This window comes from Chionomys nivalis, chromosome 4 (assembly GCF_950005125.1).
Source record: "Chionomys nivalis chromosome 4, mChiNiv1.1, whole genome shotgun sequence".
Classification (NCBI taxonomy): Eukaryota; Metazoa; Chordata; class Mammalia; order Rodentia; family Cricetidae; genus Chionomys; species Chionomys nivalis.
In genome coordinates, this window is record NC_080089.1 from 119,589,620 (window position 1) to 119,604,721 (window position 15,102).

The following is a 15,102-nucleotide window of genomic DNA, read 5'->3' on the forward strand; positions in this document are numbered from 1 at the left end:
GGAGGATACCAGAAAATGGAAGGATCTCCCTTGCTCTTGGATAGGGAGGATCAACATAGTAAAAATGGCAATTCTACCAAGGGCAATTTATAGATTCAATGCAATCCCCATCAAAATCCCATCAAAATTCTTCACAGATCTTGAGAGGACAATAATCAACTTTATATGGAGAAACAAAAAACCCAGGATAGCCAAAACAATCTTATATAATAAAGGATCGTCTGGAGGCATTACCATCCCTGACCTCAAACTCTATTACAGAGCCTCAGTATTGAAAACAGTTTGGTATTGGCATAAAAACAGAGAAGTCGACCAATGGAACCGAGTAGAAGACCCTGATTTTAACCCACAAACTTATGAACACCTAATTTTTGATAAAGGAGCTAAAAGTATTCAATGGAAAAAAGAGAGCATCTTCAACAAATGGTGCTGGCAGAACTGGTTGTCAACGTGTAGAAGAATGAAAATAGATCCATATCTATCACCATGCACAAAACTCAAGTCCAAATGGATTAAAGACCTCAATATTAGTCTGAACACACTGAACCTGATAGAAGAAAAAGTTGGAAGTACTCTACAACATATGGGTACAGGAGATCACTTCCTACGTTTATCCCCAGCAGCACAGACATTAAGGGCAACATTGAATAAATGGGACCTCCTGAAACTGAGTAGCTTCTGTAAAGCAAAGGACACTGTCACTAAGACAAAAAGGCAACCCACTGACTGGGAGAAGATCTTCACCAACCCTGCAACAGACAAAGGTCTGATCACCAAAATATATAAAGAACTCAAGAAACTAAACTTTAAAATGCTAATGAACCCAATAAAAAAAATGGGGCACTGATCTGAACAGAGAATTCTCAACAGAAGAAATTCAAATGGCCAAAAGACACCTAAGGTCATGCTCAACCTCCTTAGCGATAAGGGAAATGCAAATTAAAACAACTTTGAGATACCATCTTACACCTGTCAGAATGGCTAAAATCAAGAACACCAATGATAGCCTTTGCTGGAGAGGTTGTGGAGAAAGAGGCACACTCATTCATTGCTGGTGGGAATGCAAACTTGTGCAACCACTTTGGAAATCAGTGTGGCGATTTCTCAGGAAATTTGGGATCAACCTACCCCAAGATCCAGTAATACCACTATTGGGAATATACCCAAGAGATGCCACATCAAATGACAAAAGTATCTGTTCAACTATGTTCATAGCAGCATTGTTTGTAATAGCCAAAACCTGGAAACAACCTAGATGCCCTTCAATGGAGGAATGGATGAAGAAAGTGTGGAATATATACATATTAGAGTACTACTCAGCAGTAAAAAACAATGACTTCTCGAATTTTGCGTGCAAATGGATGGAAATAGAAAACACTATCCTGAGTGAGGTATCCCAGACTCAAAAAGAGGAACATGGGATGTACTCACTCATAATCGGTTTCTAGCCATAAAATAAAAGACATTAAGCATATAATGTGTGATCCTATAGAAGCTAAATAAGAAAGTGAACCCAAAGAAAATCATATAGTCATCCGCATGGAGAGGGGGAAGTAGACAAGATTCCAGGGCAAAAACTGGGAACTTGCGGGTGAGGTGGCATGGGGCAAAGGGGAAATGGGATGAGAAATATGAGAAGGGGAAGATGGGAGGAGCTCGGAGGATTGGGATGGTTGGGATATAGGAAGGATGGATACGGGAGCAGCGAAGTATATATCCTATCTAAGGGAGCCATCTTAGGGTTGGCAAGAGACTTGACTCTTGAGGGGTTCGCAGGTGTCCAGGAATATGTCCCCAGCTGGTACCTTGGGCAACTAAGGAGAGGGAACCTGAAATGACCCTATCCTATACTGATGAATATCTTGCATATCACCTTAGAACCTTCATCTGGCGATGGATCGAGGTAGAGACAGAGTCTCAATTTGGAGCAACGGTCTGAGCTCTTAAGGTCCAAATGAGGAGCAGAAGGAGGGAGAACATGAGCAAAAAATCAGGACCACGAGGGATGCACCCACCCACTGTGACAGTGGAACTGATTTATTGGGAGCCCACCAAGGCCAGCTGGTCTGGGACTGAATAAGCATGGGTTGATTCCGGACTCTCTGAGCATGGCGGTCAATGAAGACTGATGAGAAGCCAAGGACAATGGCACTAGGTTTCGATCCTAATACATGAACTGGCTTTGTGGGAGCTTAGCCTGTTTGGACGCTCACCTTTCTGGACGTAGATAGAAGGACCTTGGTCTTCCCGCAGGGCAGGGAATTTGGACTGCTCTTCAGTATCGAGAGGGAGGGGGAATGGAGTGGGGGGAGGAGAAGAGGAGTGGGGATAGGGGGAGGGAAGTGGGGGGAGGGCAATATTTGGGAGGAGGGGAGGGAAATGGGAAATGGGGAGCAGGTGGAAATTTTAATTAAAAAAGAATAAAAATAAATAAATAAGTAAAAAAAAAATTAAAAAGGAGGAGAAAGGAAGATTATGGTATGGAATTAATGTGGGATTTTTTAGAATAATGTGAGAGCCATTTTACATCAGGTGTTATTCATATTAAATTTCTTGAATCTGCCCCAAGGGGATATTTTAACTAGAGCAGAGAAACATTTTGTAAACACCCCGAATGCTGAACTGACAGAAAAAAATTGGGCCAAAATTGTCATAGATGCTGAATGGCAGCCTGCATTGTTAACGGTGAAAGGGAGAGGATATGGTCTTGTCTCTCTGCAGGATGGACGACAATTATGGCTCCCTGGCTGCTGGATCAGGGCTCGGAAAGGAGCAGAAACTGAAGACAGGAGTGCGATGTCCTCATGATGGCCCTCTGGTCAAAGAAGACATTGCAGTACTGGCCATAGCACGATTATCTCTATGGAAGCGACCTCGACGACATAGGTCTTCACCCTTACCAACATGGGGTCAGGTGAAATCTCTTGCAGCCCAGGGTCAGATTATTGTCCAGCAGTCCAGAAGACCGGTTACAGCTGAGCATCTTTTTAGAAAGAGATGCGTACTCTGCTATCTGTCTCTTCTGTTCAAGGATCAGCTGTAAGTTATTAGGCTTATGTCCCTAACCCACCAATGTCTGAGTCTGTCTTTCGGGGAGATACTGATGTGTTAGTGTATACCACTCCCAGTATCCTCTCTCCTCCTTGGAATAACTTACTTATCTGAATAATTTTGATAGGCCTCCATATAATTTTACTTATGTAGATAAAAGGGAGCTAATATGCTTTAAAATGGTCTTTGTTTTTCAATGGGATTTCAGCATTGGTTACAACCTGGTATTAAAATTGGCAGATCTCGTACTCATCTTCAAAGATGTTCAGCATGGTCCATTAATCAGACCTGGGACAATATTATTGAAAATTACGAATTAGCATATCCTATATGTCCAGATTTTACATATTATGGTTTAAAATATCAGCCATTTATTTGGAAGACTTGTTTGGGAAAATTTGGCAAAATAATTCAAAATAAATGGATTAATTGGGGCCCATATGGCCAATTTATTAACACTTGTTCTGAATGGAATATTAGCATTTGTGATTTGTGTAATGTTACCAGGATGAATCGGGCAGTGAATGAAACGATAACTTGAAGCCGTCTTCTGGCATGGGGAGATGGAAGGATCAGTGATGATCGCATTGCATTATTCACAGTCCCTACTGCAATTCAAATGCATATTTGGAAGATCATAGCTGCCTTAAAACCTGTTCAACTTTTTAATGGATCATTTGTTGAAACAGCAGTATCCGCTTCTACTTATAAATTTACCTTATTTAGAAGTACTAATGTTACTGCTTGTGTGCCACTACCACATGTATTTTTAGTTGGAAGAATCAATTTTACAACTGGAACTAGTTGTTATGATTGTCAATTGTATTCATGTATTAATTCCTGTGTTAAGTTTAATCCTCATAATCAATCACTTATGATATTATGGCAGTGTACGCATATTTGGCTGCCTGTAAACTTGGGTTGTTCTTGGGCTCAAAATCCTCTAGATCATATTGTTGTAGAATTTTTCAAAAAGATATTAAAAGAACAAAGCGCATGTTAGGTATAGTAATAGCTGTAATTCTTAACCTTATTGCTGTTTTTGCTACCGCTTCTGTGGCTGGTATTGCTTTACATACATCCTTGCAGACAAAATACTTTGTGGAAGAATGGCATAAAGATTCTCATGAACTCTGGTACAGCAAGCTCAAATAGATGCTCAACTTCAGACAGAGATTGATGTACTTAAGCAAACTGTGGATGGTTGGGAAAGAAATATTTATCTTTGCAAGAACAAATTACCTTGCGTTGTGATTGGAATTCAACCACTTTTTGCATTACTAATTTGGCTTATAATGATTCTTTATACGAATGGAAGGTTATTGAAGCTTATCTTTTGGGCAATGCCTCTGCTCAATCTCTCATTGATCACTTACATGATGATATAGGACTTACTTTTGCTAAATCATTTCCAAATTCAGATGCCTCTACCATTGCACAAATTTTTGCTGATAAATTAACAGGATTAGATCCTAAGGGATTCTTACAAAGTATTCTCCACACCTCCAGTGGTGTGCTTATTGTAATCATTCTTATGTCTCTTTTATTCTTGATTATGTATCAGTTTTGTATTCGACCAAAAGCAGAAAATTTACACACCTTAAGGTTGAAACTCCTTTTAGCTTCAAATAAAAATAAAAAAAAGGAAGAAACTGTGGAGACACAGAATTGGCTTAGAGTGCAGGCTTCTCCTGGGACAGATGAGATGAAGTTGGGAAATGGTTGCTTGGCAAACCAAGCATAGATGAAAGCAAACTTTCTCTGCCCATTTCTCAAACGTTCTGTCAGAATCTGTACCCTGGATAAGGAAGTGGCCTTTGAGCTCAGTTCTTCACGCTCTACCAGATATAAATTAAAGAAGTGCTTTGCTTCTGTATAATTTTTGCCTTGTTTCTATGTACTTCTCTTTATTTTTCTTACTGTTATTTATTGAGATATTGTTTCTTGCAAGGTGAGGTAAGAGTTTCTCATGATCATGTATGTGGGAAAGGGGGTTTCAGAGTTGTGGTAATGCTTTTTAGTCTGTATAAATAGTCATAATAAATAAAGCTTGTTATGCAGTTGTTCATACTCTGCATCCCCTGTGCCCTGATTTGCACGAGACCCTTACCCTGGGACCCCTGAGAACATAAGTTTGGATTCTTAATACCCCCATAAAAAACCAGGTAGGCATGGTGACCTACCTGTAATCTCTGGGCTCATAGCAGTAGGCAGAGACAAGGGATTCCTAGGGAAAGCTGACTTGCTGATAAATTGGTGATCTCTAGGTTTAGTAAAATTTTCTGCCTCAGTAAAAGTAGAAAGTGACCAAAGAAGTCACTTCATCAATATCTGGCCTCCATATGCAAGCACAAACATATGCATAGGCAGTTGTACACATGTGCAACCATATACACAAAAGCAGACAAGCACATTTACACACAACCATGCAAGCAAAACTAAGTAAGGATTTAGAAATTATAAAAATTACCTTTTTATTTGAAGATGTAAATTCTGCCTTTTCAAATTCAGCCACTTGTTCTAATAATTCTCTGAAGAATAAAAGCAAATTTAAGAGAATATTCATTGGCAATAGACTTCACAAGAACCAGCCTATCACACGCTTGTGAGAGAAGCATAAGACTGTATAAAACTGATATTTATTTACTAATGGTAATTTACACCACTTTAAGCAAATCTGAATCATCTGCAGCTTTTGGTACTTTGTATTTGGTAGGTACATGATATATGTAGTAATACATAAAGAGCGGTGCCAATACATATATGAATGACAATTCTATTTCTCTGTATTTCTGAGGTACAGCATGATTTCTCCATTGCACAAGATTAACTGTTACCTGGGAAAGAGTCTGATTTGTAATACAGTTGTCTTGGATATGAAATTAGTCCACAGCATCTACTGAGCAAGAATACTGGCATATTCCATGGAAATATTGGTGGTGTGAACAAGCCCCCAATGATCTACCATGATAGATGTGCTATCTCAGAGACTACTCTTCTGTCTTCTTCGAACATCAACACTCGGCATTTTCTCACCAGTCACCGGCAGTTGCGGAAGCCAAGTGAGTTTCCATCCTTGCTTGGGGACTGTCCTTAGCATTTGCTCACCATTTTCCACTTGAGGAGAGACTGTTTGGAGAACAATTTGCAGGACTTGGCAGTGAGTCCTTCTTGACTCTGTCATATATATATTTTTTTGTTTTTGAGACAGGGTCTTCCTGTATAGCCCTAGCAGTCTTGAACTCACAGAGGCTGCCTGCCTCTGCCTCTCAAGTGTTGAAATTAAAGGTATGAAACCACGATGCCCAACTGGCATGCTATTTCTCAAGACAAGTTTTAACTTCACTGATCTTACTAGAGGTTTTTGAATTTATGAGCTTTTCAATATTGTAAAACATTTTTTAAAAAGCCTTTTATAGTTTACCTTTCCTAAGGTATGATTTCAAATGCAGTTATCTAGAAACGAATTTGCAATGCTATAGTCTGAATAAATGGAAACGATACTCAAAATACATTTTCAACAGCTCCAATCTTTACTTCTGTGTATCAAGACCACTGTAATACTAATTATGCTACCTACCAAAGATGCTGTAAGGAATCATTACTTTAAATAGATTGAAAAGCAGTTTTATGTAGTTCAAATGCTTTTTTAGTACCTAAGAATGGTGGAAACAGAGTATCTTTTTCTTTTCTTTTCAGTTTTTAGAGACAGGGTTTCTCTGTGTAACAGCCCTGGCTGTCCTGGAATTACCTCTTGTAGACCAGGCTGCCCTCAAACTCACAGAGATTCGCTCATCTCTGCCTCCTGAGTGCTGGGAAGGCGTGCACCACCACCGCCTGGCCAAGGAATCAGAATTTCTTTAAGACGGCTTTGAGTGCTGTTCCATCTAGGGACCATCTAATGGCTGTGCTTTACTGCCACCCCACCCACACTGTCTCACACCTCAGCCCAAGGAAAGCACTAGCAAAGATATTTGCTAACTTTTAAGATCATGCTTGGGTCTCTATATCTCAACTATAGGTACAAATTTTACCTGTTTTCAAGTTCAGAGATGTCTGTCTGTAGCTTTAGGTACCATTTCTCAGCTTGTGAGAACAGCTGCCGTAGGAGCAGCACATTGGTGTAGGCTGTATTGATGAGCTCAGACTCCACCTCACTGTGTACCACAGCCTGCAGTCCACTTAGGATTTCTGTGACCTCATCCACGGTGTACGTCTCCTCTACCAGTCTGAAACAGTTAAGACTCCAATGGCTAACTAATCACAGGAGCAGCTTACAAAATACAACTGAAATCAGAAACCCACATCAGGACATTTAAACAATAAAAGATTATAGGAAAACCTCTCTGGGAGATATTTACTAAAATGATTAGATTGTGGATAATTCTTCAAATGTATTCACTTTAAAATACAACTACATGCTGAGAAACACCCCCTAAACCTTCATCTATTTTCATTACTATTATTTTTTACTTTATACTCCTCTAAATTAGTATTATCACATTTAGAAACTTAAAAAGCCACCTGGGGAGCTGGAGAGATGGCTCAGCATTTAAGAGTACTGGCTGCTCTTCCAGAGGACCTGAGTTCAATTCCCAGCAACCACATGGTGGCTCACAGTCATCTGTAATAAGATCTAGTGCACTCCACTGGCCTGCAGGCACACATGCGGGCAGAACACTGTATCCATAATAAATAAACAAATCTTTTTAAAAAGTCACCTAGAACACATAGCTTTTCCATTTTCTGTCAGTTCTCTAGCATTTTAGTAATAATGTGAATCACTTAAATGTTAGTAAATGCCTATGAGACATAAACCAAAGTTGTATATTAAAATTTCTTAGCAGTTTAGGAACGAAAAATGAAATAAAATCTAACATCTTAAAGTACTACTATGACACCACAAAAATTAATGTCTCCATCAACAGCAGCATTAAAATCTACTTTCGTTGGAGATACTTGGGTTGGAAAGGAATTTCAGGGAATGAGCCATCATCTTCAATCCCCTAACTGTACAGACCTTAGGGGGTGGAAGAGACTTGCCTGTGGGTCCACTGTGGGTGACCACGCCCCACAATTACAGCAACATGACCAACAGTTGGAGTCCTTAGCACACCCATGCACACTCCTACTCCCAATGACAGTAACAGTAACCTAATTTTTGCCACTCCCACCTTTGTTCCTCCAGTTTCTCCCCTCAGACATTTAACTCACCTTTGTCCTTTTCCTTTCTTCCAAACACACAAAATAATGCAAGGGTCAGTTACACTTAGTCTTAGTGTAACTATGCTCAAATTGATAATAAACAAAGCACTATATTTCACTAAGTAGTATTCAATGTATAATTATCTATTATCATTTAACCAGAAGAATACAGCCATTTTAAAGAACATAATACTTTAATTTCATAGTCTTTATTAAAATATTAGTGTTTTTTATATTCTTTAATAGACGATACCATATTTTTGCCAGTTATATTGTTTTCATTCACTGGGACTAATAAACCAAATCGCCAGATTAGGTTAATTAGTTGAACAGAAACTGGTCCAAGACTGATGACTCCCACAGTAGCTACAGCCAACCCGGAGGCCTTTTCTCCTTACGTCGGACTTGACATTAAACATTTACTTTTTATTGTTGGGCCAGCAAACTTACCAACTTTTGCTTCAAATCAACTAACAATCGGTACTATCAAGTAAGTGTTTCATGCTATTTTTTCCTCTCCTAATTCTTCTAAATGAACAGCACAGGTTCATAACTGCCATGTTATATGGCTTTGCTCTTTTAAGAAATCACTTAGGAAATTAAAGTTATGAAAGATTTGATACATATGTCCTTCACAGTGTTTACCTGAAACTTTCCAGTATACAACGATTACCATGTACATGTCTGACGAGATACTATTACTGTTACCCCACAACTATTTAATTTCCCAAATCCATGGAACATAGTGGAGTTTCTCTCAATCATTGCTGTGGTTTCTGTACTAGCAACCCCACAAAGGACCCACGTTTTCTCTGATTTCCTAATCAGAGTTTAAATTTATCCACTCAGGACCCTTTCCTTTTTTGAGAAATTTTCACATGACCAGGTATATAAAGTAAGTACACAGATTTACTAATTAAAAATCATAAAGTGTTTTCTTAAAACAAACCAGGTGTGGTGGCACATGCCTTTAATCCCAGCACTTGGGGAGACCAAGGCAGAACTCTGAGTTTGAGGACGGCCTGATCTACAAAGTGAGTTCCAAGACAGCCAGGGCTGTTATACTGAGAAACCCTGTCTTGAAAAGCTGAAAAAAGATTTTTTTTTTCTTAAAACAATTCTTTGGTATACATAAAATTTGCCATTTACTAAAGCTGAAAGTAATTTTTCATATAATGAAATGAATGTGTTTATTTTTATAGTATTTATGTGCTTATTTGAGTATTTGATAATAAAGGACATAGCATACCTTCAACATTTTTTCAGAGTTGATTGATAATTTGATTTTACAACCATCAATGTTGAGAAAACTGCTCTGCAAAAATACATAGTACCAAATAACAAAAATATATTTACGGCCATTTCAAAAACGGTTGGAAATTCTATCTTTATCCCAAACCAAAATTCACTTTCTTTTTTTAAAATGAAACTCAACAACTCAAATAACAATTCTTAAAATCAAAGATTCTAACACAACAGACTCCAGAAATAGTGTTTGATACATGCTGAGGAATGATGATAAGAAAATACTATCTTTGTTATAATTAAAAAACATTATGTTTCCGTAAGAGCAGAATATTTATATGTACAGTAAAATCACTGTAATTCAGAGCATACAATAGTCTAAGCCAGAGTTCCAGGCAGCTTGCACTTGTGCCTGTAGTGGACCAGAACCCAGGCTACAGCGAAGTCATCACGTGACAAAACACTGGCAAATGCTTTCACAACACTTCAGATTCATGATGAATTCAATTATGAGCTAGTTTTTAGTGATTGCATTTTCAGAAACCTTTTATTACTCCCAAATTTTCTAGGAATACACATTCATTCGGTTATATGACCCACAGTTTTGAGAAGTAAGGCCTTAAAATCTCTTGATACCTGCTCTCCTTGAGGTCTTGAAAGCAGGAATCTACTGTTTTAAGTCTCAAGCCTCTCTTTGAACGAGCGAAACGCATGTAATTAATAACCTCATTCTGATGGTGCTCATTTAGGCCCAACTCTGCCTGAAAAAGAGAGAATTTGTTAGTCTTGAAGGTCATATAACAAAACTAAAAATGAAAATAAACAAGACTTTGTTGGGGCAGCTGTGGTGACATACACCTTTAATCTCAGCACTTTGGAGTCAGAGACAGATCTCTGAGTTTGGGATTAATCTGATCTACATAGTAAGCTTCAGACCAGCCAGGGCTACACAAAAAGACCTGGTCTCAAAAAAAATAGGAAATAAAAAGTAAAAACAAAAACCAATGATGATACGATACTGTGTACTAGATGTGTATCAGGTTGTCGTCTTCTCTTCCCCTACCTACCCAACCTACCCTGCTAGAACTTCCCTGAAGTCAAATATAGTAACATGACTACTTCTCAGGAACAGAAGTAATGCAAAGAGATATGGGTATTTTTCTTTAATATTTTTTCATTTTTCATACCAATCCCCGTCCCCCCTCCCTCTCCTTTTCCCACCCCCATCCCACTCCCCTTCCACTCCTCGGAGGGGTAAGACCTCCCTTGGGGAGTCAACAAAGTCTGGCATATCAAATTGAGGTAGGACCAAGTCCCTCCCCCCTGTTCCAAGGCTGGGCAAGGCATTCCACCATAGGGAACAGGCTTCAAAAGCCAGTTCATGCACCAGAGGTAAGTCCTGGTCCTAATGCCAGCCTGCCACCCCCAACAGATCAAGCCACATAACTGTTACCTACATTCAGAGGGCCTAGTTCAGGTTCCCCAGCTGTCAGTCCAGTCTGTGAGCTCCCACTAGCTCAGGTCAGCTGTCTGTAGGTTTCCCCATCATGATCTTGACCCCCCCCCCCCCATATGATCCTTCCTCCCTCTCTTCAGCTAAATTCCAGGAGCTTAGCCCAGTGCTTGACTGTGGATCACTGTCAGACTGAAGATATCGGGCATACCTTAAACCTTTGTCATTTCCAATTTCTCCGAAAGCTGACTGAAGGGGTGGCTAGGATGAGCCATGCTAGCCACTTTTATGACCCAGGGCCGGAAGACCAGAAAGATAAGGCCTCAAGCCTGGCCTCATGAAGCAGCACTGTGGGCTTTCTTTTGGATCACTAACCAGCTCCCAAATCATGACAGGTGACTTCATATTAGTTATGAATACTTGGCCTTATCTTATGGTTGTCCCATTAGCTCTTATAACCTAATTTAGCATGTTTCTCTTTCTATGTTTTGTCTCGGGACTTTTTACCTTTCTTTCATTCTGTGTGTCCTACTTTCCAGCTTTCTTCCATGTCTGTCTGTCTGTCTGTCTGTCTGTCTGCCTGCCTGCCCTCAGGTGGCTACCCCTCTTTCACCCTCCTTTTCTCCCTCTTTCTCTTCTCTCCTCTCAAGCCTAGATTCCTCCTCCTATCCCTCTACTGCCTAGCTACTGGCTTTTTATTAAGCCAATCAGGTGCCTTAGGCAGGCAAGGTGAAACAAATGCAGCACATCTTTGCATAGTTAAAGCAATATTCCACCACAGAAAAGACTGTCATGTGAGAGGGAATTTAAACATCTGCATTCTTTAGTACACTGATTTTCAGATTTCTATCACAGAAACTTCACCTTTCCAAATACAGCCTTAAAAAAGTATATTTGGTTTGAAAATAGCCACTGGTCTTTGTAATAAGCCAGATGCTGTCTTAAAATAACCAAATCAAGATGCTGCATAGGTAAATGCAGCTCTCAGAGCTGATCAGAGAAGGTTCTTTGTGCAATGATGACGGTGGTCAGAGTGCAGAGATAAGTAGGCTTACCACAGCTAGGCTAGCTCCACCACACCCCTCTCCCAAGGCATAGAAACTATCTCTGAAGAGGAAGCAAAGGACTAAGAGATGGATCCATAGGATCAGATCAAAAGTGTCTTCTAGGCATGACAGGATTGCTGTGCTAGGAACTCACATCTGTGGTTGCCTGCACAGTCAGGCCAACCAACAGCCTACCATGGAGGCAGGAGGGATCTATGGGACTCACTCCCGAGGAGTTATGGACAGTCAATGACATATGGAGGGTGGAAAGTCAGTTCCTTCTAAGAGTATGGCCCATGGCAGGTTGATCATGACATATGGAGGGTGGAAAGTCAGTTCCTTCTAGGTGTATGGCCCATGGCAGGTTGGTCATGCTCTAGTGGATGGTCTCACACCATAACTGTATGGGCAGCATATACAAAGTAGGTTTAAAAAACAACAGGAAGTACAAGATCAATCTGGGAGGAGGAAATATGATTTTAAATACATTGTATGCATTATGAAATCTTTAAAGGATTTTTTTTTTTGAGAGGGTTTCTTTGTGTAGCACTGGCTGTCCTGGAATTTTCTCTGTAAGCCAGGCTGGCCTCAAACTCACAGAGATCTGCTTTTCTCTGCCTCCAGAATGCTGCCCCATCATTGTCTGGAAGTTAAAAGAAAGCTTTGGCTAGCAGCCAAACAGGAGAGTGGACCTACTGCCCAAAAGTTTTTATTTTATGTGCATTATTTTATGAGCAATTTTACCAACCCTTGTATAACTTTCAATTTACTAATGAATCATCTACGCCCAATTGCCAAGTGTTAGTTGTCAAACTGACAGAAAAGAGTAAGAACACAAACAAGTACTGAAGGGACCCTGGTCAGCTCAGTGTGGCAAGCATGGCTCTGGCAGGCCTTGCTCTTCTTCCCACTCCCTCTGTCTTGCATTCTTAAAGCTAGCCACCACTTTCCCCTCGTGAGGCTGACTGTCAAGGTACAAGTACCAAACTATTAAGGTCCAGCAATCGGGTACTAGAGAGATGGCTCAGAGGTTAAGAGCACCAAATGCTCTTCCAGAGGTCCTGGGTTCCCAGCAACCACATGGCTCACCACCATCTATGATGAGATCTGGTGGCCTCTTCTGGCGTACAGACATTCATGCAGGCAGAGCCCAGCATTCATAATAAATAAATTTTAAAAATGTTAAAAAAAGTTCAATCAAAAGCCCTTCACCTAATTAGCATGCCAAGTCAAAATATACCGCCGCATCCTAGCCCATTCTAACACAGAGCTCCCCTTTTCTGCCTGAATCAGAAAGCAGCCACTTTGACTTTTTTCCCCCACTTAATAAATGATCTCTCTGTGAAAACAGGTTTGGGTGTGGTTTGTGCCTAACCCGGGTCCGAGAGGGAACCTCCGCTGTACAGGGGTCTCTTTCAAGCACTTTTTCCCCTGGCACCAGTAGCATTATTTTCTCGTTGTTGAAATCTAGAAAAGCAGGACTAGTTCTAAGCTCGGGAAGGTTAAGGACTGATTTGTCTTGTTCAGGTGTACACAAAGTGAGGGCTTACTAGGAATCCTGACTGCTGGGCTATGCCGGCAGTCCATTTGAGCAGTACTCTCAATAACGTCACTCCCCCTTCAACTTCATTTTCGTGCTTTTATCCACAGACAACCACTTAAACTGGCAAGCTGTTGAATGAACTGGTGCGGTAAGCCGAACTCTCCTACGGAGCTACATTCTAGCCTAACGGTCTTCACAAGTCCAAACAAAGGAAATACCACCCATATTGAATCCGCTGTAAAATAAGGGGCTGCAGAAAGTTAGACTCAACCAAGCTCGCAAGGAAAGTTGGCACCAGCCCGTAAACGGTTCCCAAGGGCAGATGTGCGCCTGCTCGGCTGAGGATGAGGGGACCAGGCCGGCGAAAGCCAAGCATGATCTCACCGCGGCTTGGCCGAGGTGATCCCAGCCTCCCTTCTCCACCGAGGCCCGGCCAGCTCGGCCCCGCTCGTGGTCCCATCCCTAGCAGGGCCTCTCCGGAGCGCATACTCACCATGGCGGTGGCGGGATCACACAGGAAACTGGGAGGCCGGCGCCTGGGACCTGAGGAGAGTAGGTTGTTTAGAAGCCGCGGGTTGTCAATGGAAACGGAGGCACGTGAGTCCTCGGCTGCGCACTGTCATTGGCCCTTAATATCACGTGATAGAAAGGGCTGCGTAACTGGCTGACTCCCGCATGGACATTGGCTTCGAGATCCGGAAGTCCCGCCTTTTCCTGCCACGCTAGCTTGGGGCGGTGCCTGCCATTGCCAATGGTGACAGAGGGGCGGGTCGCGTGAAATTCCAGTGTGACTGATTACTCCCTCTGGAATTTGGGGTCGGCTAATTGGGCTTTGGCGCCGGGATTTAGAGTGATTCCAGACCTTTCGAACAGGCACGGTGACATGGACCTCTGCGTGACTGCATCGGGCTGACAAGCCAGTGCTGGCAGTGATGCGCGCCCTTCCTCCATCTGCATCATATTATAATGCTGGCAGAAGCATTATTTTATAATGCTAACAGAAGTGACTAATTAAACTTTACTTTTAAAAAATGTGCAAACACATAGGTTACATACAGCAGTTTATTAGACAGAGACAGAAACTAAATTCGCCTGAAGATTGTGGGATAAGGTCCTGATGCCCCCGGCGGAAATTTTCATTTATGAAGTCGAGCTTGAGTCATTAGAATCTGCAAATTTGGCTGTTGTCCCAACCGATGTGGTGGCGCTTGCCTTTAATCCTTTAAAGCAGGGGCAGAAGAATCTCTGTGATCTGTGAGTTCAAAGCCATCCAGGATTAGTAATGAGTCCTTATCTTTTAAAACAAAACAAAACAACAATAACGAACAAAAAACAGAACACTGTCCTATGAAAGGCAGATATAGGAAGAGAGTATCACAAATACTGGGTACTCCATTCATTGAACACACAACACCGTATCTTAAAAGGCGGCACGTGGGTTCCATGACAGGCTCCAAAGCTGCAGAGAAATCCTGTCTCGGGGGTGGGGGGGATGAGAGGTGGGGGAATGGGAGTTAGAGGGTAGTGGGTGGATGGCACTTGGGTAAGCCAACATAGGG

The 15,102-nt window shown here is 41.3% G+C and overlaps 1 protein-coding gene across 1 annotated transcript in view; it reads right to left on the bottom strand.

The window, feature by feature from the left end:
* The window catches only part of Lztfl1 (leucine zipper transcription factor like 1), a 29,588-nt gene extending 15,470 nt beyond the window's left edge, over window positions 1–14,118 (bottom strand). Inside the window, exons 1-4 of the mRNA XM_057767256.1 lie at window positions 14,037–14,118; window positions 10,138–10,262; window positions 7,086–7,280; window positions 5,522–5,582 (exon numbers count right to left, since the gene is read on the bottom strand). Of these exons, the coding sequence (XP_057623239.1) occupies window positions 5,522–5,582; window positions 7,086–7,280; window positions 10,138–10,262; window positions 14,037–14,039 (384 nt within the window). The 5' untranslated portion in view covers window positions 14,040–14,118. The remainder of the gene's footprint in view (window positions 1–5,521; window positions 5,583–7,085; window positions 7,281–10,137; window positions 10,263–14,036) is intronic.
* Window positions 14,119–15,102: the final 984 nt, after the last annotated feature.